The following is a 25,022-nucleotide window of genomic DNA, read 5'->3' as shown; positions in this document are numbered from 1 at the left end:
TAAAGCCTGAATCCCCCATCTTAACGTAAACTATAGCTAGCATCCCTCTAAGCAGTGAAAGGGGGTAGTCCGTCTTCTTCTGTGTTCTTTTTGCCCCCACTCTCCCCGTCTCCATTGCAGCATGTCTCATTCTGGAATGAAATGTGTGCAATTTCTGCTCAAGCATGATGATTTGCATTTATTCACAAAATTGAGCGTTTAAAGCGACTACCTGAACTTTTGCTAAATGCGCAATTTTCTGAAGGCGAATGTCTAGACTTGTAAGACATTCACACAGAATTATTGCTTGAAAAGCTAAGCAAAAACAATTAGAATGCGTTTGATTAATATTGATTCCCGCTTTGAATGGGGTCTAGGAACAGTACCCCCTGGAAAACCACCCTCCGGATAACTACCACCCGGATAATTACCCCCCAGGACAATTCCCCCCTAGGGCAACTACCCCCCGGACAACTACCCTCCAAGGGCAATTACCCTCCAGGGTAATTACCCCCTGGGACAACTACCCCCCGGACAACTACCCTCCTAGGGCAATCACCCCCCAGGGCAATTCCCCCTTAGGAAATCTACCCCCTGGATAACTACCCCTCGGATAACTACCCCTGGATAACTACCCCCGCGGATAACTACCCCCTGGATAATTACCCCCCGGAAAACTACCCCCTGGATAACTACCCCCCGGAAAACTACCCCCTGGGTAACTACCCCCAGGAGAACTACCCCCTGGGTAACTACCCCCAGGATAACTACCCCCCGGATAACTACCCCTCGGATAACTACCCCCCGGATAACTACCCCCCGGATAATTGCCCCCCCCCCCCCCCCCCGGATAATTACCCCCGGATAATTACCCTCCGGATAACTACCCCCCCCCCCCCCAAATAATTACCACCAGGATAATTATCCCCAGGTTAATTACCCCCTCCTCCGACAACTAGACCCCAGATAACTTCCACCCGATAACTACCCCCTCCGATAACTCCCCATGGATGATTACCCCGGATAAGTAGGCCTACAACTTCCCCTCCCCTATAACTATCAAGAGGAAAATTACACCCAGGACAGTGCACCACGTCAATTACTCCCTGGGTAACTACCTCCCGGGTCACTGCCCCCCCCCCCCACCCCCCCTCGACTCTTACTTTTAATAAAAAGGATATCATTACTACAGAAAACGAAGTTCTTTGTATTATTAGCCAGGAATCACGGAGATGCCATACTGAGACATCATCTTATGAAAGCAACATCTTAAGGATTTACGATTTGTATTGTTTGCATTTAGGACGATTTATGTACAAGCTTAATTTCTCCCTCTGTATTCTGACTCTATGTTCATAAAACACGAAGCTGTCCCTTCATATCCTACCCGGTAATCCAGTAAATGTCAATGCCTTTAACCAAAACTATTTTCGCTAAATCTGTATTTTCTTTTACTGTTCCGAAATTTCGGATTTCTCTTGATAGTATAGTATAAAAGAAGTTTTAAAGGGTATGTACAGTTCTGGTCGAGGTGAGAATTTTGCTCTTTATATTTAGGCCTAACGTTTTGCGAGATATTCAGAAAGCACTCTATGAGATGTCAAAGATCATGCAATTCTAAGGGGTATCAAAAGTTTATTTGATGAAAATCGGTTTTGAAATGGCTGAGATATCCAAAAACAAGGTAAAACAAAGAGATCCTAAAGGTGGGGCATGTCGCTTTTTATTATTATTATCACTTTTTGGGATATCTCAGCCATTTGAACACCAATTTTCATCAAATAAACGTTGAATCCTTTTTAAAATTACATGCTCTTTCATATTTCATGAGATGTTTCTCACTATCTCACCTAAGAATGTTCAAAACATGAATCCCCACCTCAACCAGTACTGTACAGTCCCTTTAAGTTTGAATGCCTTTACCATTGAATTAAAGACATTTTGAAGAAATGTTACACTTCAGAATGAGTTATACTTTTTGCAATATTTTTTTAACCCCAATCGTTTATCGTTTACCACAACTCCATGTAACACTTCTGTATTTTGAGGAGCTTATATCTCATGCCTCACGTGCCCTGGTTTTGACCCATCATCTTCCTCTTCCCTCTCTCTTTTCTCTGTCCACCGTGAAGGTAGTCTATTCCTGTCATTCATTACTAACCTTTCCTCTTCCTCTCATTACAAGGGATGTATCTCGTGTGTGTTCATGTGCAATGCACTCCCGTTAAAACGAAATGCTCAGGACCGGGAGTTTTTTTTTTTTTTTTTTTTCGTTTTAACGAAATTTCATTATAACCGAACAAATATAATATGCAATGTATAAGGAAAAGAAGGAAACCACGCGTGAAAAATTCCATTTGTTGAATCCTCATCATACGCTGGAAAGCTATGTGAGATGGGAGAATACCTTTTTAATTTCGTTTAAATATTACATTTTAAAAAGAGCATAAAGTTGTTTGTGTTGTCACACATGTGTAGAAAATGACGGTGTAGGATTTGGTTACAGTTCGCTATTCCAAAGGTTCTTTTCTTACTAAAGTACGTTACTCCGAAGGCTCCTTATTCCGAAGTTTCGCCATTCCCGGGATTCCAATGGTTTGTTTATCTGAAGGTTCGCATTTCTGAAGAATCATTATTCCGAAAGTTCATGATTTAGATCAAAATAATATATTGTTCATTTTCCGAAGGTTCGTTGATCTGAAAATGAAATGAGGTTCGTCATTTTGAAGGTTTATAAATCAAAAAGTGAGAAAGGTTCACTATTCAGAAAGTCCGTTGTTCCGAAGGCTTTTTCATCCGAAAATGAAATAAGGTTCGTTATTCCGAAGAAATTTTGTTAATGAAAAAAAAAATGAGAAAGGTTAGTTATTTCGAAGATTTATCTATCTTAAGACGATTATAAGGATTGCAGTTCTTAAGTTTTGTTAGTGTACTCTCCTTTTTTCACCATGGATTAACGATATTTTTGTAATGTTCCGATTAACGAACGTTTTGAATTCCTATCATGTTCGGACTAACGAACCGTATAAGAATGAGAATAAGGACCATATTTTATTATCGGATTAACGAACCTTTGTAATGGAATAACGCCAAAATGTGCTTAATATTTCCATTTCCGAACTATTACGGACATTTAGTTGTATCAGAATCTGTGTGTTTTGTATTGAAGGACTTCGGAACAATGAAACAAACCTTATCTGAATTCAGATTATTGTATTACAATAATGCAAATTCCCCTCGGAAACTGTGCGTGATACACGGAGTGAACATTCAATGATGCGTTCGCTCATGCAGAGACGCTTTAAAAATGCTTGTTCCGCTACGCTTTTTCGAATGCGATCCGCATTTCGTTAAAACGGAGCACATTTCCTTTATTTTTCTTTGTCAGTGGTGCTCAGAAAATACTTCGCGATAGCGAAAATTTTGTTATAACCGTCTTCGTTATAAGCGAATTTTGTACCATAGACTTTAATGGCGATAATTTTGGGACCAGAAGTTTTGCTTCGTTATAACGAAATTTCGTTATAACCGTGTTCATTGTAACGGGAGTGCACTGTATCTTTATTTGCGTTCTTCGTCTCTGTCTTAATTTCCTCTCTTTGCATTGTTTCATCAATTTTGTAACTATTTTACTGTTATACCGTTAACGCTCATTTCAGAATTGCCCTACTGCATCATTGGGCATTAACAACTAGTATATCAAGAATGTGGGAAGAGATTGTCACCTCCTTGGTATGATCACCGCAGAGCATTACCTCCCTTGACAATTACTCCTTATTAAAATTAGGCTCCAAACAGTCACCCCTCTTACAATAACTCTCCCCCAGAAAATTACGTTTCTCATTGTTATTTTCGAACAACGTTTGCTATTTGAATTAAAAAAAAACAACATTTTTTTCACTACATATCGTCTGGTTTTGGTCGAGACCTAACTTCAGGTTTTAAACATCTTTTGGGTGAGAAAATTAGAAACCCTTTACGAAATATTAACGAGCATGTTATTCCAAGAAGGATTCAAGTTTTTGTGAAAAAAAAAATACTCTTGAAATGGCCGGGATAAAACAGAGCAGCCCTATAATGTAAAAAGGATTCTGTCAACTACAACTCTCTATAGATCTATTAAAAAAGAGGGTGCAGGACAAAAGACTTCGTTAACAACTAGGGGTGTTTTGTAAAAAAAAAGGAATACCGTTAAACTCGTAATATTTTACTCTTTCTAATCAGACTAACTTATATTTGAACTGGATTTCCCCTTAAAGTGTCGAGAACATTTAATTTGAAAACTGTTTTATAGCACAATTCTACTTGTATGTAAAACGAGCTGTAATCTTACTCTTTTGACAGATTAGGGCACCGTTTGATAAAATTTGCCAGTTATGACATCTTGTTAGTCTCTAATAATTTCAATAAAACCATGGGTTCTGCTTGATTGATAAGCTCGAGTCACCGACTTGTTACCATGGACCTGCTTTGATCGACCTACAACGATTGGTAATTGTGTGGAACTGACAGCTTGTCAGGACTGACTTCATAAAACCGTGCCCGGATCCTATCAGAAATTATGGCTTTATATCGAAGGGTCCCTCGCTAATGTTAAGGAAATATGAATTGCAGTGAAATCAACTCTCCTTTTCTTATGTTTATCTTCTAATGTGTTATAACGGTAGAAAATGACAAGCCAAAAGAGTAAATGATGACAGTGTAAGAGAAAGGTGCATCTTCTGATATGGTGTTATGAACTTATGGAAAAATTACAAAGGGTGGTACAATTTGTACTTCTTTCGGGGGGGGGGGGGGGGGCGGGGAGGGAGGGTTGTCCAGTAGGTAGGTATCAGGAGGGGGCGGGGGGGGGGGGGGGGGGGGGGGCTCGGGGTATGGTTATGGGGGGGGGGTAGTAATCCGAGTGGTAGTTATCCGGGGGGTAGTTATCCGGGGGGTAGTTATCCGGGTGGTAGTTATCCTGGGGGTAGTTATCCGGGGGGTAGTTACCCAGGGGGTAGTTCTCCGGGGGGTAGTTATCCAAGGGGTAGTTATCCGGGGGGTAGTTATCTGGGGGGTAGTTATCCGGGGGGTAGTCATCCAGGGGGTAGTTACCCAGGGGGTAGTTATCCGGGGGGTAGATGTCCTAAGGGTAATTGCCCTTGGGGGTAGTTGCCCTAGGAGGGTAGATGACCGGGTGGTAGTTGTCCTAGGGGGTAATGGCCCTGGAGGGTGATTGCCCTAGGAGGGTAGTTGTCCGGGGGGTTGTTGCCCTAAGGGGGAATAGACCTGGGGGGTAATTATCCGGGTGGTAGTTATCCGGAGGGTAGTTGCCCAGGGGGTAAGTGCCCGGATACGCTTTGAATGTTATAGCACCGTCATCCACAAAATTTAGCTTTAAAGCTGATAACAAAAATAACAATGATATGATAATGATAAGGTTTCATTTTATATTCGGGTAGCCTATTCGATGTTGCCACTGCTCTACCAGAGGGCCCTGCCATATTATTACCCTAGCGTGTCAGGTACCCATTTTTACACCTGGGTCGAGAGGGACATGGTGGGTAAAAACATCTTGTCCAAGGGGGTAAGCACTTGGCGACAATCGAACTCGTGTCCTCCGATTGGGAGTCGGGAGTCTTTAATATCCATTAGATGCTACAGCGCCCCTCCCCCGTCTCCCCCCCCCCCCCCCCCCCGCCGCGTTCACAATGCTCTTTAGTGTATAGTATAGGCCCAGCGGAGTCAACCAAATAAATTTAAATTTGACGAGATGAGAACGCCGATCAACAGTGTCACCTCGTGGAAAGGTTCGCATTTGCACACCTGCTCTGAGAGACGGCAGATGTTACCCGATATCGCTTTTGGGACTGGTCAAGGTGGTAAATAGTTCTTACTTCCTCTGCATGCTTGGAAGAAGAATATCTTGGGTTTCCCGATGAGGGCGGGGCAATTCTTTCCCGAGAACATCTCTTTGATATCCTCCACAGAGATGACGACACCGTCGCTGCCGTAGATCCCTTCCTGTACCCCATGACTCATGAAGACCAATACCACTGATGTGTGAATCTTCCGGATGGTTCTCTTGACCTCAGCCAGAGCTCCTCGTATCTCCTTTGTATAAAAGAACCAAATACAAATCGTGACTATAACATATTGGCTGATGCGTGAAAGAACCACAAGCATCGATGCTTTTCTGTAACTCACTAATGAATATCAATCAAGTTTCCTTACTACTTATTTACTATTTTTTTTTCAAATATCTATCATATACCGACTTATCTGTCTCTAGATTTATGTCTTGTAAACGATTGCAAAATTATTTCATGACAAATCAGAAGAACTTCTTGTGAGTGGCGTGGCATTGTGATTACATTGCATATGGGGAAATTAACTGTTGATGAAAACTGTGCTTGGAACAAACCTAAAAGCAGAGATAAGGGAAGAAAGGACAAATTTGACAATCATGGATAGAAAAAGTACTTCGTTATGATTGCAAAGCATTCTTCATCTCAATGTTTTCTAGCAAACCAGCGAATATAAAGCCAGACTTTCTTTCCGGCGCTTTCGGTTGGCAGCAACAGTAAGTTCCCTTGTAATAAAAAAGATATTTAAAAGCAAATTACTCAATCAGATAACAAGCTCAATTTACAGCTCAACATAATAATAAAATATAATAACAAAATATACATCTTTGTTGTCATTGATGTTTGAAAATAAAAAAGAGAAATATTGCAACGTGTAGCCATACTCTAAAGCTCACATAAAAATTAAAGTAAAGGACCACGCTATCATGATATTTCCTGTAATTCATACATGCTGACAACTGAAAGGAATCGAATGCAATGAAAATTGAGATATGTGATAATGATGATTGATTAACATGGAAACTGTCAGAAAATTCCTTATAAAACCCTTAAAATGAAACCCCAGCACCAGTCCAATTTAGGGACAAAAATATTTATATAATACAGTCATTTGGATATGATAAGAGCAAGAAAAAAAAGGGGAAAAATTAGATAAGACCAAACAACACCAACATTGAAACAAAAACCAACCAACCAACCAACCAACCAACCAACCAACCAACCAACCAACAAACAAACAAATTAATCAGAACAGGTGACGTGTGGTTACAGCATGCATCTTGAACAAGTTAGCCTCCTTCTATACTTTCTCACAATAAACATGACACCATGGAGCTACACAAACTAACCTGTGCGGTCAAATTTTGTTTGACAACAGGAGTGTAGCCGATCTCGTTGAACACGTGGGTCACATTGATGACGTCGATTTCTGACCCTTTCCTGACCCCTCTGTCCACGTAGTCGTTGTTGTTGAGAACGAAGACTATTCCTTTGTTTCTCAGGCTCATGCAGTAGCACTTCAAGAAAAAAATCCAAATAAATAACTTGTTATATTATATATAATATGCATATGATTAGTAAAATAGATGATGTCCAGCAAGGAGAGTATCAGTTAGTATTGACTGCATCTGTGGAGTCCCCACACTATCTAATCATTAACAATAGAAAGACATGACTTTGAATGTTTGATAGCTCCCCCCTCCTGCTTACACTCAATAAATAACGAAATAATAGAAAAGATACATTCTGCGCTTGCAATATACCAGATAACTTTCGAAAGTTCCAGTTTACGTGTCAGAATTATTGTTATGAAATTGAATTCAAATCACAATTTGTCCTAACAAAGCCAAAATATCCCTCAGTTTACATTTTCTTTTAAACCTTCCACATTTATCATTTGCATCATCTACTCGCGCAATTCAACACATTATATCGAGCATGTAACTAAATTTAGTAACAATTATTTCACTTTTAAACGCTACTCAATATTGCCTATATTGTTCTCATTTTAAAGCATATACGATCACAATTATAGTTTCTCTACTTTTGTGCCGAGTTTTTAATATATATATATATATGATAAACGTTTAGATTATGTACTCTTGATTCTGAAGCGATCAATGTCGCGCTCTTTCGAACAATTTATCTATTTTTTCAATCACGTGTTGGCTTTTCTGTACGATAGACCAATGTCACAAACAAACAAACAAACACACACACACACACACACACACACATGAATTCACAAATTGTGATCACACTGATGATCCAGGACTTCTTTAGTTACCTCGCTAGGATCGAGCTGCTCCCTAGTGGGCGTGGCTGGAGTCACGTGGTCATGCTTGTAGTATCCGTCGACGTCTGGAGAGATATCTTTACACGAAGATCATACACAATTTATGTACAAGATTTTATCACCCTGCCTTATACATGGCATTATACACCATTATACAGGATTATACGAACTGAGCACGTTCATGCACCCCCATTCACTCACAACGGAATTGATAAACACAACAATTCAAAAAACGCGATCCGAAAGGCATTTTCAAACGATTGATAGGGGACATTGCAACGTGTTTAAAAAATTGGAAAGTTGATACATGCAACCGTTGTAACATAAATCTTCAGTCTTTTGGGAGTCACATTTTCCTTTAGAAATAATAATTTCCATCAGCGCTGCGAGTTTTGGGGAAATATAACTCCCGCTGGCATGGCTGGGCTGCTAAGTGTTATATCACACCTCTTAAAAGGCAATATGTATTATGATGAAAAGGCATACGTTTTGCTATACCATTTTTTTCCTACAACATTTTTTTTTCCTACAGGGGAAGTATTTGAGTTCCCTCTGTTTTTTGTTTAAAGGGTTACGGTGGTCATGACGCTTCATGACTATTCCAAAGTAGGCTCAGAGGGCGCGGTATCTGTGCCTACAGGACTTTGCCATTCATCGGCAAATTAGAAGAAAATTTACAACGATACCAAAAAATAAAAAATAAAAAAAAATATGTGTACTTTTGGATGTGCTTGAAAAATATGGAATTGGACTAAGACAGAAGGTAAAATTTGCTATTTTTTCGTCAGGAATTATTTTTCATTACAATCTAGTGGAAAAGCACGCATTTTTGTTTTTAATAGCAAATTTTATTTACTTTTTTGTTTTGATGTAGATATAATTCAAGAACCAAGAAAAAGAAGCATATATATATATATATATATATAAAATATTTGAATAAAAGTGTTGTAAGCTGGACAGCCGGAACAAATAATCATGTACATGTAATTTGATTGAAATCCCTCCAATATACTATTTTAGGCACTTCCAAATACATATATCACACACGCACACATATAAACACATACACACATATATGAATATAACATCCAGTATATAAATAACATTTGGGTAGTACAGCCATTTAATCTTGTTTATCACGGCTGAATTGTGTTTGGTAAATATCAATCATGAATGATTTTTTAAAAATCAGATTTAGCAAAAACCATAATACATTTTGTTTTCTATAATAGCGTATTGTTTTGAGGTCTATGCACATTCACACACAGCACGATGAACCTTGCAAAATTCCTGGCACAATATTTTCCAACTTTTTTTTTCTTTTCCCCTCTTTTCACTACCATATTCTCAGGCCATCATAATTTCATGAGTAGGCTTGCGATGTGCGGTGTGATGCAGTTTCCCTTCCTGAATATTCCTTTTACTTGACGTCGATTTGTTATCGTTCATGATAAATTTGTAGGTTCTGTTACATTGTATATTCTGTTGCAATTAATGTTGAAAATAATTATCAATGATGGTGTTTTGTATTGAAATGTTAAAAAAAAAATGGAGAAAAAGCATATCCAGCCGAGAGTGTTAAATAATAATCCACAGCTATCAAACTGACGTATTGATTGAGACAGAATATACTCACTTGATAAGGCACATTCTTGGGAGTTATCCAGCGGTTGGTAATCCTTTTAAACAAATGATACAAAATAATGTAATTACAAAATGTGCAGTTCACTTGCACCATCAGCAACCTGATCTTTTATAGTTAGTAGACTCTACAGGGCTCGAAGGTTGTCCACAGCATCAGAGCCGTGCTGTGAAAGGAGGTCAATAGCAATAAATAAACGAATGAATAAATAAACGAATGAAAAAAAAAATAGATAACTAAACAAACAGATAAACAAATACATAAATAAAGGGCAAAGCCCTCTTGATGCCATTTTGTAAGCCATCAAATGCCCATAGTGAATTTTTTGTCAAAGACATAATTAGGCAGATGTTTTTGAAATATCTCTCATTCGATGCGAAAAAAAAGGAACATTCAAATTTCCTTCAGTATGCAAGTGCCTAGTCATATTTCATAAAATCACACTCCGAGTCGTGTTGAGGCATAATAAGAGCAACAACTCAGCCCTAATTCTAAGCTATCTAAACTCTGTCTGTACTTGGTTGCTAAAAAGATCATCAGCTCACCATGATTGTACAACGACGAAACCATTGAACTTTTGAATGAGAACATTGTATCTGACTCGATAATCCCCTCTTATACGATTTAAAGGCATGGTATAGTTTGGGTTGGGATGGGACTCCATTTTTTTTTTAAAATAAAGAGAAATATCGCAGAAATATGAAAAAGAAGACAAATCTAAGAGTAAATCAAAATTCACCTGGTGAAAATTGGTGTTGAAATGGCTGAGACATTCAAAAACAAAGATGCCCTAATAAAAGGTGGAACCCACCTTTAATTAGGAACACTTTGTTTTACTTTGTTTTTGGATTTCTCAGTTTTTTCAAGATCGATTTTCCTCTAATAAACTTTGAATTTCCTTAAAATTGTATGCTTGTTATCATTTCATGAGTGATTTCTAATTATCTCGCAAAAATTAAAACCTGAATCCCCAATCTCAACCAAAACCAAACCATCCCTTTAAGATGTCAGGCTGCGTTTACGAAACAAATACAAGAATAAAAAGTAACACATAGAACCAGACGCAATTTCTACTTTTAAGCACCATAAATATCTTCAGGATCGTACAAAGGCGGTGAATTAGATCAATCTTCCTGTTTTGAAGTCCGAAGTTTGTGTTGCCGTTATCTTACGTAAGACAGTAAACACGTTTTTGGTGTTATGATCGAATGCCGAACTGCTTCTACATCCTTTGAATAATGACCTCGATTAAGACTGCCAAAAAACCAAATGTTCTTCTTGAAAGCCGGGGAAACAAAAGCTGGAAGACAGTCGTAAAATCAGTTGGATATGAGTCCTAAATTCGTGATGTTGATATATAAGGTGAACTAAGGAATATGAATTCCCCTTTCTATTTCCTCTTTGATTATCCTCGTTTACATCTCTCCTTTTCCATCTCTTCAATAATGATTTAACTGGATACTTAAGACTATGCGTGTGCATTAACATCGTCTAGAGCATTCGTCATACGTTTCGAAACTAGATTCTTGCGGACAGCACATAATTATTACTGCATCGGTACAATAATAGGTGTGAAGAGGTCATAGGAGGCGTTATGTCCGTAGAACGCTGATACGAAATCTTTTTTTTTTTCAAACGATAAGCAAAAAGCTGTCCTTTCAACATCAAGCTTCTAGGAACTGAATATTGTAAGAAATCTTTTCATTATCTTATATCAAAAATCGCGAAAAATTTATCCGATTCCGTTCGAAACGCTTCATTAGGAAATGTATCGAAAAAGCACTACCAAATATATTTTGTGAATGGTGTCCATATAGAAATACTTGCAAGCGTGAGTGGTACCAATGTGTGTGGGGACGGGGTGGGGGAGGGGGGGGGGGGGTGGGGAGAGGAGGGAATGGTACTTGTGTGGAGGTGAATGTATACTTTATCTCTCCCGGACTATTTTCTTCTTACTTAAATGGCTTGCGTACAACCGTTTAATTATCTTAGCTAGTTTTTTAATTAATTTTGTTTTAATATAGTTATGAATTTGTATTTCATATTTTTACTATGTCTGCAAGTATGTGCAGTAGTATCTTTTTTGTGTGTGTGTATATGTTGCAGGGCCCCTGGCAGTTCTGAGTTAGCAGAAAAGACTACCCCGGTAAAAGAAAATGTTGCTTTCTTTAAAAAAATAAGAAAAACAACAATTTGACTATCTCCCGTTAAGATAATTGAAAAATTGAAAATGAACATATGAATCAAGCCAAGCTCTGCTCTAGCAATGATAACTTCTTTGAATGAAACTGGTTATGTTTTCTATAATTCTATTATTAGATTGTTTTTTTTTTTTTTTAGATTTCAGACGAACGGGGAAGGACAATCCCACCATCGTCACTACAGTATGAGGGAGCGTTTCCTTTTGTTGGGTTGTAATCAAACTTTGCTTTTCTAAAATTCTCGAGTAGACAGGCGTTATTCCCTCAAAACACAAAGAAACCAAACCAACACATGAAACAAACATAACCGTTCAGTGGATTTTCATTTTAATGCGGTACTGGGCAAAGTCTAAGTTTAATCAGCTTTGCATTTCTCTCCCAATTCTTGTTCGTCACGAAACTGTTAGCACAGGATTCAGGAAATGTTTATTGTTCTAAGCTAAGACCCTTCATCCAGCCTTTCTCATCCTATATATGCAACACTCATTTTGATAGCACGGAAGTGGCTCATTGGACAATTTTTCCTCTGTCGATTGACGTTGTTTCTAAATTGCAACGTTATGTTATATGTATCAAAATCTTTATGAACACCAAAGCCAACTAATTGTTTATGTGACCGCTACGCATAGGACATATTTTCACTTTTATTTTCTTTCTTCCCCCTGTTCAGCACATGAAACTATGAACTATGAACAACTTTTTACACCTATAGGCACGTGAAGACATAAAATTTCCATTCTAGAAAGAGAAACAAAATAAGGTTTAGAGCGTTGAAAGATTACAAGTTGTCAAAAGAGACATTAAGTCAAGAAACCTCCGAAACAGTATTTGGCAATCGATACTGTTCTCGACAGCTATTAAATGCCTAATAAAATTATTTTTGTCAATATGCTAATTTATGTCTCCGCAGGCGAAACCCGATAAAACAAAGAAGTTTTCTAAAGGGGGGGGGGGGGGCAGGGGTTACTACTCTTTAGTCTGCTTACCGTTGGCACGCATGACCTCTTTCTGATGTATATTGCCAGCGGGATAACGAGAAAGATCAGGGAAAGAAATGCCAAGTATGGCAGCCATGATTTACCTAAGAAGCAGGCAAGACAGAAACGAGACATTTGTTTATTCACATGTTAACATATTTGTGCAGTATAAAACATCGAGTCCATCATGCTACTACAGCCTCCCCCCATCCAAAACCATTATCTATGCAGATTCTGTTGTCATTACCTTACCATTTGTTATTCCTAATTTATAGAAATATAATTATATTAATTACTTGGCAGAGGGCAACTTTCCTCCAGAGACCATAGCTGTTGCATTTACTGTTATGTAACATCGCAAACAAACCTTTTTTTTCATGTTTATTAAGTATTATAAAGAATGGCTACTGTTCAAGATCTCAACACATTTGGGGCAGGATCGATGTAAAAATTTTCAAACCGACAATTTGTGCAGATCACCAGAAATTGAATAATGAACACTCAAGGTAACCAAAAAAAAAAAAAAAAAAAAAAAAAAATCAAAATTGGCTGTCCCACAATAGCCGGGTTCACACGTACAAATTAGCGGGATGACAATCGCGATGCTCATCCCGAGTTTCTTTGCGAGCGTCCACACGTACCAAATTAGCGGGATAGCGATCGCGATCGGTATCCCGCTAATTTGGCGAGCGTCCACACGTACCGAATTATCTAGCCTTTAAACAAGGCGACTCGCTCTGCGTACCCCCGTATAGCGCGTTTACCCCACAAACCTGTTGGCCGGCGAGTGGAGCGAGCCGCCTTTATCCACTCGTTCAGGGATGTGTACTTTTGTCGTTGTTGTTGCTTTATATTCTTTGACAAATTTGCGTACAAATTTGACGCAGAAAATACACACGGCACCAAGGCAAGCCTCGTTAATATTAAAGCCTCGTTAATATTAAGTAACTATTCTTATTCTACTTAATATTAACGAGGCTTGCCTTGGTGCCGTGTGTATTTTCTGCGTCAAATTTGTACGCAAATTTGTCAAAGAATATAAAGCAACAACAACGACAAAAGTACACATCCCTGAACGAGTGGATAAAGGCGGCTCGCTCCACTCGCCGGCCAACAGGTTTGTGGGGTAAACGCGCTATACGGGGGCACGCAGAGCGAGTCGCCTTGTTTAAAGGCTACGAATTATCCCGCTAATTGCCGATAGAGATAACAGCAAAGCCTGCAAACTGGGTCACACAGCGCCCTTCTCTATCACTGCCTGCGCGCACTTACCTTTGTCCAATAGCCGGGTTCACACGTACAAATTAACGGGATGACGATCGCGATGCTCATCCCGAGTTTTTTGGCGAGCGTCCACACGTACCAAATTAGCGGGATGGCGATCGCGATCGGTATCCCGCTAATTTGGCGAGCGTCCACACGTACCGAATTATCCCGCTAATTGCCGATAGAGACAACAACAAAGCCTGCAAACTGGGTCACACAGCGCCCTTCTCTATCACTGCTTGCGCGCACTTACCTTTGTCTATTGTCTTTTACGCGTCAGTGGTGTGTTTCGCGCGCTGTTGTTGTTGTGCTCCAAAGAGGTGAAGGACCTCTTCGCAGAGGCCTCGCTGTTGTGATGTGCGCATTGCATGATGGGATGTAAAAACTCGAGATTGTAATCCCGACCGTTCACACGTACCAGCGCGCGGCCAATTATCCCGCTAATTGACGAACCAGCGCAAGATTTCTTGGGATTAGCATCGCGATGCTTATCCCGCTAATTTTCGGGTTTTTTCTGTCCACACGTGCAAAAAACTCGGGATGACGATCGCGATGCAAATCTCGAGATTTGTATCCCGCCAGGGAGGTGAGAGGAAAAGGAGTGGGCACTGGATTAGTGTCTTTTGAACCATCCTCGGAGCCGCACTCCCCAAGAGACCACTCCACTAACTAGATTACTGCCGCTTGGCCGCACAGTGCACAGGCGCAATCCTTGTCAACAGGCTGGTGGGTCTCACCCCTCCCTGGCCAGAACCTGGATTACTCCACGTGGTACTGGTGGGTGATGTATACTGGTGCATTACTGGTGCATTACCCATTGCTGTGCCTGCAAACAACACTGGTGCATTGTGATGTCCAGTGAACTGGTTGCATGGTCACATTTTGAATTTTGCAGCTAGTATTCAAGGTATTATAATTTATGTGCATTTACATGTCCATGTACTATAAGATTTCTTGGGAACAAATGTACTTTGCATGCTATTAGGCCTATGGTGAAATAACTTTTACATGAAATGGAAACAAATTAACACAGACTTAAAAACATTCAATAATAATGATTAGCAGCACCAATAATAATATACTGATTGTAAGAATATGAAGGAAACATGAACAGCTGAGTAGTGGAACACAGGCCCTAATAATGTATGATGATAATAATAATTTTAATACCAAGCTAGCACAGAAAATACCAACCACAACAGCAACAACCATCATACAAATACCCATTCAGATTTCAAATAAGAATAAAACAAAAACAGAGAGGCAGACAAAAAAAAAGCGCCATGGTGAATATCTTATCAGGCATACAGTGATACAGGACATGTGAGATAGTTCAGCTCTCGCTGAACTCTCACATGTTTTCACCATACACCAGGCAAGGAGGCAAGTTATTTCACCAAGATAAGGTCCTATAGTAGTCTCCATCATGACCACTCTGTTGTAGATTCGAGCCCTCCTGCCTCAATATATCCCCAGCATACAACGAAAAAACATTCAAATAGTGTTTTCATCCCCTGGAGAACTAAAATTGCTCTCAAAAATATGTTAGTGGGACCAGAAAAAACATGTCTTGGCGGATGTACGCAAGTTTCCCAAAAAATATGACAAGAGAACCACCACGAGCGAACAATGAAGGGATACATCAGACTAAAGAAAAGCCCCAACATCTGCTGATCTACAGGTGAATTTCGTCAGCACTAGTCAGGATTTACACTTGACATTGCGTCGTAATTTGATTAAGACAAGAACAAAACGATGGCTATTGTTAAACAGTTGCATTGTCAAAACTCGACTTCTTCTTGGCCGATTTTCAAAATTATTGTATCTATCGAGAGCTGAATTCTTAGACTAGCAGGTCCCAAGAGTATATGCCGTGTGAGCCTGCATAAAGAATGTAAAACCTTCATACACATCCTTGTGAACACACACAAGTCAACTGGCCTGTCCATACTCCTAACGATAGAGGGCCAAATCACCGCGGCCCCGAGGATCGAACATCAAACAGCAGTGATAACGATCAGACTGACCTCGTTACGTAAGAGGTCGTTTACTTGTTCTTTGGGGCACTGATCCCTTGTAATCCTGTGTTGAGTGATAGGGAAAACCCTCAGGGCAGAGTGCCCACTCCTTTTCGTCTCACCTCCCTGATCCCGCTAATTGGTGTACGTGTGAACCCGGCTATTGACTGCCGTACAGGAATCAAAGCCAGAATTCTAATCTCTTAGATTATTAGTTACTGATTCGTTTACTGTGTTAAAGGCAGCCGATCGCCATCCGTAATGGTACGTAAACTCCGAACGACCGAAGTTTGTGCATGCAATTGCGCAATGCTACCACTGAGACAAGTGTGTGTGTGTGCGTGTGTGTTTACGCATCATACACAAACGATGTCACCGCGAGCTGCGGTGATTGGAGGAGAGAGGCCAGAAGACGCTGCGGCGTGTGTGTGTGTGTGTGTGTGTGCGTGTGTGCGTGTGTGTGTACGCATCATACACAAATATTGTCACCGCGAGCTGCGGTGATTGGAGGAGAGAGGCCAGAAGACGCGTGGCTCTTTCGGCCTCTCTTCATGTGCATGCGCACTGAGAGTGTGCGTCCATTCGGAAGCTCTCGTGGCTCGCTGGGACAGCCATTTTGGGTTGGGAGATAAGCACAGGGAGCTCTTTTGTAGCCTACCGTATTTTCGCTGACCCATTGAGCCAGCGCTATTCTCATTCGGGGGTCACTACGTTTGATACAGAATGGGGGAGGCAGCGTGTTGCGTTCGTCTCCGTGCCGCACAAACCACTCGCCACGACTGAGTGTCTTTAATGGTCACGGATTTTTTTTTTTTTTTGCTAAGTGTTAGAAGTTTGAAAATGATTGTTTGTAAAAGATTATAAAAACATACAATCATCCGATCTTGTCTATATATTATGATATCGGTACTTATTTCAAAACCATGGCACCAACATAGGCAATAAGACAGAGTAACGAACCGAATGTTGATGTTCAAATGTTCAGTATACATGATGAAATCACCAACCTCGTTGATTGCTATGAACACCGTCATTCTTGTCGGTCCTGTGTGACACAGCGTTGCTGTCCGTGGTTGTAACGTCGGTCACGTGTTTCAGTGAGGCACATGAAGTCACGTGACTGTTGGGGGTCGATGCGCCTGGCAGATAATGCATTTTTTCCCCGGAGGTGAATAAAATGAGCATAACACACTCTCAAATCTTATCGACAAAGCTATTCATATATTTTCTTTTTAGGGAACCTTTTTCATTACAATTATTATAGCATACTAGCAAAATCTTAACCAGTTTCGTTGTTATCACAGTTGTTACCATTGCCATCCTTCTCCCCTTTGTTGTCATTATTATCATCTTCAACAAAATAATTATGAGAGGTAAAGTGAACCTTTTTCCTCGCGACGCTTGTGAAGACTGCTTGCTAATGTCTCGACAGTCTTATTCCCTATAAGATTTCTCTTGAATTCCTCTTTTCCATATAGAGGTTAAAATAAAATCTTATTAACATTATACTTGTTTATTCATCGAAATATAAAGTATATAATAGTATTACTATGATTGTATCCATGCTTTGTTGAAGGTTATGTGATTCAAAATTCCTTGAAACGATCTGTACTCATGTAAGCGTTATGTATATCATTTTGTATTACTTTATATGGAAATAAAATCATTTGAATTTGAATTTGAATTTGAAGACTTGTGAAAACTTCAGCGAATAGTGACAAAGTACTGTCAACATTACGGCAACACTCTGGATATGAATACCTTAGAGAACTGACTCTGTACACGTAAAAAAACCCCAAACCAAACAAACAAACTTACTTGCACATTTTGGGAAGGGCGAAGAGAATCTTCCATCACTCCCGCAAGTTGAGGAGTCACTGCCTAAGAGGTGGTACCCTTCTTCGCAGGTGAATTCGCATTTGGTTTCGATGTCGACACGGTGATTGGCAAGGCATTTGCCCCTTGCGACAACGAGATGGTCTGTGATCCATGAGGGACTTACAAGGCAGGAGTCAACTGTAGATGACAAAAATAAATGGACACAGATAAGCATGGTCAGGAATAAAACTTAAAGACCATAAAATGTGACAATAGCGACACACACACACACATACACACACACACACACACACACACACACACATATATATGTATATATATATATATATATATGTATATGTATATATATATATATGTATATGTATATACATGTATGTATATATCTGTATATATATATATATATATATGTATATATATATATATATATATATATATACATATACATATAAAGTTCCCTGATCTATCCTTTTTAATAAGGCTTTCTAGATTATGGGATCACAGGACTAACGCGAAATCTTGCATGGATCGATGTCTTCTACACATAATTGACGAGACTTACGTTATAAGAAAAACAAAATGAAACTTGTGTTTTAAAAAGATCACTAGTCTTGACTGTTGAATATAGTAATCTTTCAGAGCTGTGATCCACTAGTAGAAATATCAATGAGTCGCTATTCTCTCTCTCTCTCTCTCTATCCCCCCTTTAGTATATGTGACAATAATGGAAAGCTGTATTTACCGATGCAAGTTGGAAATGGCGATGAAAACGATCCATCACTACCACAGGTCGACATGTTGCTGCCCGAAAGACGAAACCCGACGTCGCAGGAAAACTCGCACTGCGCGTCGATGACGACTCGGCTACCTGCAAGGCAATTCTCCGTTCGAACAACGAGGTGGTCTGTTATCCATGAGGGGTTGACTAGGCAAGAGTCCACTGCATATGAAACCAAAGAAAGGTAGACTGAAGCACACGCAGAATTGTTTTGAGACAAGATAAAGTGTCCAAATGGAAAAAAAAATATTGTGAGACCAATGAAATGAAAAAATGAAATCTTAACCCCCCTCCCCAAACCACTTCTTTCATTCAGATTTATGCTATCAAATCAAAATAGAACAAATTAATAGAAGTCCTTCAAAAAGTACCAACGATTAAAAATCAGCACTGAAGATCACATGAGACAAGTTGACTAACTATCAAACTATGAATACGCAGGAGCGTATTTGTTGTTGTTGTTGTTGAGCAGAGCCCTATCTCAGTAAGACATACAAATCATATAAATGTATTGTCACATTTATCAATAGCACTGTAAGAGTAGTGATTGCAAACAGGTGTCTACCCATGCAAGTTGGAAATGGAGGAGAAAATGTTCCGTCTCGACCGCACGTCGAAACGGCACTGCCTGAAAGCCGGTAACCGACATCGCAAGAGAATTCACATCCGATATCGACTTCGACCCGTTGGCCAGCTGCGCAGTTGCCTTTTTGGACAATGAGGTGCTCTGTTTTTGACGACGTACTCACAACGCAAGAATTAGCTGAGATAAAGGGCGAGTCAACATACGGAAATCATTATGATAGCCATAAAAGAATCCTCTCACGATGTGTTTATTCACTGTTCCATTTTCCACATTTGATACAATTTTACACTACATTTGATTTCGAGAGAGAAATACAACACACAATAGTCAACTTGAGATGGACATATTAAATATAAAATAAGCAAATATGAACAAAGAGTAATGCGAGGAATTTAACATGAACTGACCTTGTAGAATGTAGGGTCAATACGAATGAATTTAGAGTCTAGCACGATATATCAAGGACGAAAATGACGAACCATTCAACAACAAAAAATGTCGATAATGTAATTAAGTTACGTAACGCGCAACGATATCATACAGTGCTCATTATTACACCTGAGGTGAGAAAGCTTATCAGCAAATCTTAAAACAAATACCCATGCATAAGTCTTTTTCAGGGTTGACATGAATCGATTCATGAATTAATCAATAAATGAATTAACGAATAAACTAATAAAATGTAGTATTAATGAAAATCACTGTTGGACTTTAATAAACATGCATTCATTCTCTACTTTGGCATCTCTTCGGTGTTGGTCCGTTACTACTATTCCATTCCGTAAAAAGGTACAAGAGCCCATCGAAAAGCGTTCCTGCACATGACTCAAACTGGAAAAGTTTACCTTGGCATGATGGCACTTTGGGTACAAAACTTCCATTGTTACAGCACTGCACTTGCGCACTGCCAACCAACTGGAATCCCGGCGTTCTACACGAAAACGAACACGTCTGGTCACAGCTTATGCTATCGCCCGGCGCACAGGAACTCAGCAAAGGGTAGGAGTAGGTAGGGATGGTGCACGGAATATCTATGTATAGGAAATTAAGAAGAAGGGCTTGAACTTTTCGGAGAGCGGGTGCGGATGATGTGGAGGGTGACGCGAAACATTCTTTTAATAATGGCAGTTGCACTCCAAAAATGTTGTGGAACCATGGAACATAAAAGTGAGCTGTTCTTGAGAATCTTTTTAATTTCCTGCATACCTGTTTGTGATTTTAACTTTGCATATGATATTCGTTGTATCGAACGTCGATAATGGGTGAAATATTATTTGCTTTTGTGCATTTTTCATTGTAAGCATGATTTCCATACTGGGCAAACGCGAGGAGTTGGGGTTAGACTGCGGGGTGGGGCAGGTTAATTAGTGGGGAATAAAATGGAGCACATGTATTAGCTTGTGATAATGATATTCATATGTGCATGTATTCTGATATAACGGTGGGGTCAAGGACAATCATATAATATTTGAATTATTTGTTTCAAATTGTTACATACTTATTGAGTATAAGCACTTATTTAATGCCTGAATGTCAGAAATACTGGAACGATGTTTTTTTTTACTCATGTACAGTTGCATTTAAATAAAATATGTTTTTTTTTTGTTTTTTTTTTTTGCTCTGCTTCTGAGCACAATCCTATAAAATGTAAAAAGACATTTGTACCTACGGGGAAAAAATACAAATTACTGCAAAGGGTACATACCAGCGAGAATTCCTAGTGACGTCAGATAATCTATCATAGCCAGGCGCAAAGCGTCATTAATTGTTCCGACATGGTAATAATGGTTGATAAACAGTTTTTTCTGGGTCTCAACGTCAGTCGCTACTCCATCGTAAACCCAGAGTTGTTCCAGGCTATGTACTCGGCCCTTAACCAAGAATTTGACCTTGCGACAACATATATAAACCTATCCAAGAAAAGAATTAGAAATCAAGTTAACAACAGCCTTGAAAAATAATGAACAAACAAAAATGATGCATTTAATGTAATGCAACTACTTAACTATCAAGAGTAGCTATCAAGAGTATGTTAATTCATATGACCAATTAAATTGACTTAATTTCTTCTTTATAAAGTCTTCATGTAATTGGACCATTAACAAACAAAGAATACGAGTGTACAAAGTACGATGATTCTTTTTCATAACTTACAGTAGAAAAAAAAGGAGAAGAAAATCAGTGACCTTTTAAGAGAAGATTTACTTACGGTTGCTTTGTGTGGATTCAGTACATATTTGCCCTCGAAATGAGCTATAGCGTCTGTGTCAGGGAATGAAAAGATAATCATTTTTTAGTTGTTTTCACACTATTTACTACATATCCCTTTGAGAAAAATTGTTGTTCCTTAAAAAAGAAAATACTATCATTCAAATGGATTTAAATTTGATGAAATCTCATTTCTTTACCAAACCATAGTTTTTACAGAGATTTATTCATCAGAATGAAGCACGCCTGCTGTTTCCACTTTCTCCTTTGTTTCTTTCTCAGCGTTCCCAGCGTCTCTTGATAAAAAATCCATGAATACTTTAACTCCTCAAATAAAATCATTCAAGGAACAGGAATGCAATACATACTTGATTTTCGTCGGACCCTAGGAAGCGCAAAGAGATAAAAACATTCTGAAACAATACCACAGATTTAAGGCTAGATTTAAAACTTCTTCGAGCATTGATATCAGTGGTAAACATCCCAGAGTAAAAGGAAAATTCTTTTTTTTTACTCATCGTCTTTTCTAATATTCCATGAATTTTTACTACACACACACACACACACACACACACACAATATATATATATATGTGCATATACATGTATATATATATATACTAGGTGTTTCAAAAAACATTTCCCACTTTTGATTCTTAATAATTCATAAACTATATATCAGATAACACTGTCATTGATATGAGTAATAGCTGAATAGTGTACAATTTGGTTGAAGGTGGTTTGAATATGAAAACATAAATCAGTTTCATGAAATCCATGATCAATTTCAGAGTTAGGTTCCAGATTTTGCTCTATTTTCAACCCTCTGTACAAAATTTCACTTTCCACAGGGGTCAATGGGTGTGTATGGGAGTGTGTGGTTAACACCCTGACAATGGTCCTAAACAATGGTTAGCGTTTGAATGCTTCATTATTTATTCATGAGAAATTCCACTATCACAACTAGTCTTTATTCAGCCTCTGGCAGTATCTGTGTAAAGTCAAACGCCTGCCGATACTGTCGTTGGGTCTCGACAGTGCTCTCCCTACTTCTGAAAAACGAAATTACAATGAATACTTTCTGTTCTATCGTAAACATGGTGACAGGAAGCAAAGAAAATCAATTAGTTACATATACTTGTGTAAATGGAGCCTTAAATAAATCTACTGTGAAGCATATCGCCCCAATGATAAATGCTGCTGAACTCTTTACCAAAATTGATTTCTTTTTATCAAAAAGCGAAAAATTTGTCAGACTATTTAATTAGTAGACAGTTGTATTAAAATGAGGAACTTTAGATCATTTACGCTTATTCATATCCCAAATTCAGTGATATGTGAAGCAAAAATTGAAAATGATTGCCAGCTGGAATAGAATGTGGTGTTTGCAAGCACATGGAAACATGTGCTTCATTTTTCCATGTGCACGCAGTTTACCCTTTACCGTGCATGAATCCAGACTAGCAGTGCCCAGTGCAATCCACATGAATGATTGATTAAGCATTCATGTGCCTGGGAGCACGAGACTGACGCCTAGTCAACAGGTGGTTCAGGCATGTCCATTTTTCAGGGCCATTGTCAGCACACACTCACATACACATCATTGGTTCCTGTGCAAGGTTCAATTTTTGTACAGAGGGTTAAAATTTGACCAAAATCTGAAACCTTACTTCAAAATCAATCTTAGATTTAATGAAATTGATTTATGCTTTTACATTCAAATTACCTTCAACCAAATTGTACACTGTTCAGCTATTATTTATATGAATGACAGTTTTATCGGATGAATAGTTTTTGAGCTATTAATGATCAAAAGTGGGAAATGTGTTTTGAAACACCTAGTATATATTCACTTATTTCATATGTTGCTTTTCGTTTACGTTGCCATCTATATGCTAACAGTACACACTTTCGCCTGACATTTCTACCTTCAGTATTTTCATCCGTCATCATGTATTACTTGGAAAGAGAACATTACCAAGGTTGAAGGGAATTCATGGAAACGTTCTCCCTGAGGATAATCACGACGGTTGTCTAGAATCCTCCTAGAACCACCGCGTAGATATATTACATAATATGAATGATACAAGGCAAGGGAAATCATACCTGGGTTTGTGTCGTAATTTACAGTCACTCCTGCACCGATCAAGGCCCTCAAACAACCTGGTGATTGTTGGATGAAAGAAATATCCACTTTCCGTATCTCTCTATTTTTTTTCACGTGTTCTTTAGCACGTAAGCGTAGCCAGTCGGTTGATTACAAGATACTAATATATTCATATTAATCTTTGCCCAGAACACCAAGGTTTCCCCGCACTCAAACGGCTACGTCAACGTTTCTGGATTGTGTATCTAATGTAATACACATATTTTCGTGTTTTGAAGTTCTTGTAAATGTATGTATATATATATATATATATATATATATATATATATATATATATATATAAAGGTAGTATTTACGTGCCGTGGTAGGTAATATTTTCACATACATACACTTATAACATACTTATTTTTGCTTGAATAAAGCAGGTTGACGACAGGAACAACAACTATTAGTGAATAGCTTATTCGTAACATGAAGTACAATTGTTTGTATTCATGCCACATAATTTTTATATTCATAAAAGTTTGCGAACGTTTAAAGCAATTCATCTATTATATCTTTTACATTACGTACAAATTATATATAGTACTTAGTGGTGCATGATCTATCATGCACTATATACCTCATCTGATGAATCCTCGTTTCTGATCGGTCAAATGTACAGTCAATAGTTTTCACTATACTGCCCTGTAATCAGATAGAGGGTTTTGATATTATTTGTGCATTATAAAATAAATTATATATTTTACTTTATGTATTTTCTCTGACGGTAGCACGACATCTTGATTTCAGTGTCTTAATGTAAGCATTGATACCTTAAATTATGGAAAGTTAGGTGCGGTATATAAAGCAAATATCGCACACACCTTTTTGGGCCTTGATAAAAATATCTGCTCTCGATGATGCCCTTTGAATTCGTCTCGGGCCAAAGCATTGTTGAGAAATGCTCGTCCGAGGAGTCGATATTTGTTTACTACTCTCTTGATCTAACGTACACACAATGTAATAAAATTACCGGCAATTTATGTATTTGTGTAGGATAGCGCAACTAAGATCCTGCGTTATTTATAATTATATCATTGGTGAAAACCGATAGAGGCGACATGCAGTATTATCGAACACATACCAATGAGGATGATCATTGAAATAGCCGATGAAATTTTCATGATTCAAGCGCCCCAGCAGTCAGATAAGAAATTCCTTGCCTCTGGAATGCCCGCATGTGATGTTCCTGGACATCAAAAGTATGTTGAAAGATCTGTTTTAAATTGTTGTTAATATCA

At 38.7% G+C, this 25,022-nt stretch overlaps 2 protein-coding genes across 2 annotated transcripts in view; both read right to left on the bottom strand.

Moving 5' to 3' along the window:
- LOC139712867 (E-selectin-like) overlaps positions 1 to 19,658 on the bottom strand; it is a 118,141-nt gene extending 98,483 nt beyond the window's left edge. Inside the window, exons 1-2 of the mRNA XM_071624648.1 lie at positions 19,405 to 19,658; positions 18,804 to 19,001 (exon numbers count right to left, since the gene is read on the bottom strand). Coding sequence (XP_071480749.1) covers positions 18,804 to 19,001; positions 19,405 to 19,408 — 202 coding nt within the window. The 5' untranslated portion in view covers positions 19,409 to 19,658. The remainder of the gene's footprint in view (positions 1 to 18,803; positions 19,002 to 19,404) is intronic.
- Positions 5,833 to 17,380, bottom strand: LOC139712882 (caspase-2-like). Its single transcript, XM_071624661.1, has 4 exons — positions 17,233 to 17,380; positions 8,113 to 8,198; positions 7,175 to 7,342; positions 5,833 to 6,072 (listed from the first exon to the last, which is right to left on the bottom strand). The coding sequence occupies exons 1-4, from the start codon at positions 17,378 to 17,380 to the stop codon at positions 5,833 to 5,835; spliced, it is 642 nt and encodes a 213-aa protein (XP_071480762.1).
- Positions 19,659 to 25,022: the final 5,364 nt, after the last annotated feature.

This window comes from Diadema antillarum, unplaced genomic scaffold, assembly GCF_040938485.1.
Source record: "Diadema antillarum isolate AM-2024a unplaced genomic scaffold, OU_Dant_1.0 seq00001870_RagTag, whole genome shotgun sequence".
Classification (NCBI taxonomy): domain Eukaryota; kingdom Metazoa; phylum Echinodermata; class Echinoidea; order Diadematoida; family Diadematidae; genus Diadema; species Diadema antillarum.
This window is presented reverse-complemented; position numbering and strand designations above follow the sequence as displayed.

Bases quoted from the DNA above. Each gene is read 5' to 3' on its own strand.
- LOC139712882 (XM_071624661.1), bottom strand. From the start codon at position 17,380: ATGCATTATCTGCCAGGCGCATCGACCCCCAACAGTCACGTGACTTCA. The intron at 8,199-17,232 runs GTTGGTGATTTC...CTTCGTGTAAAG, and splicing joins TGTTCATAGCAATCAACGAG to ATATCTCTCCAGACGTCGAC. The intron at 7,343-8,112 runs GTAACTAAAGAA...TTTTTCTTGAAG, and splicing joins AGCAGCTCGATCCTAGCGAG to TGCTACTGCATGAGCCTGAG.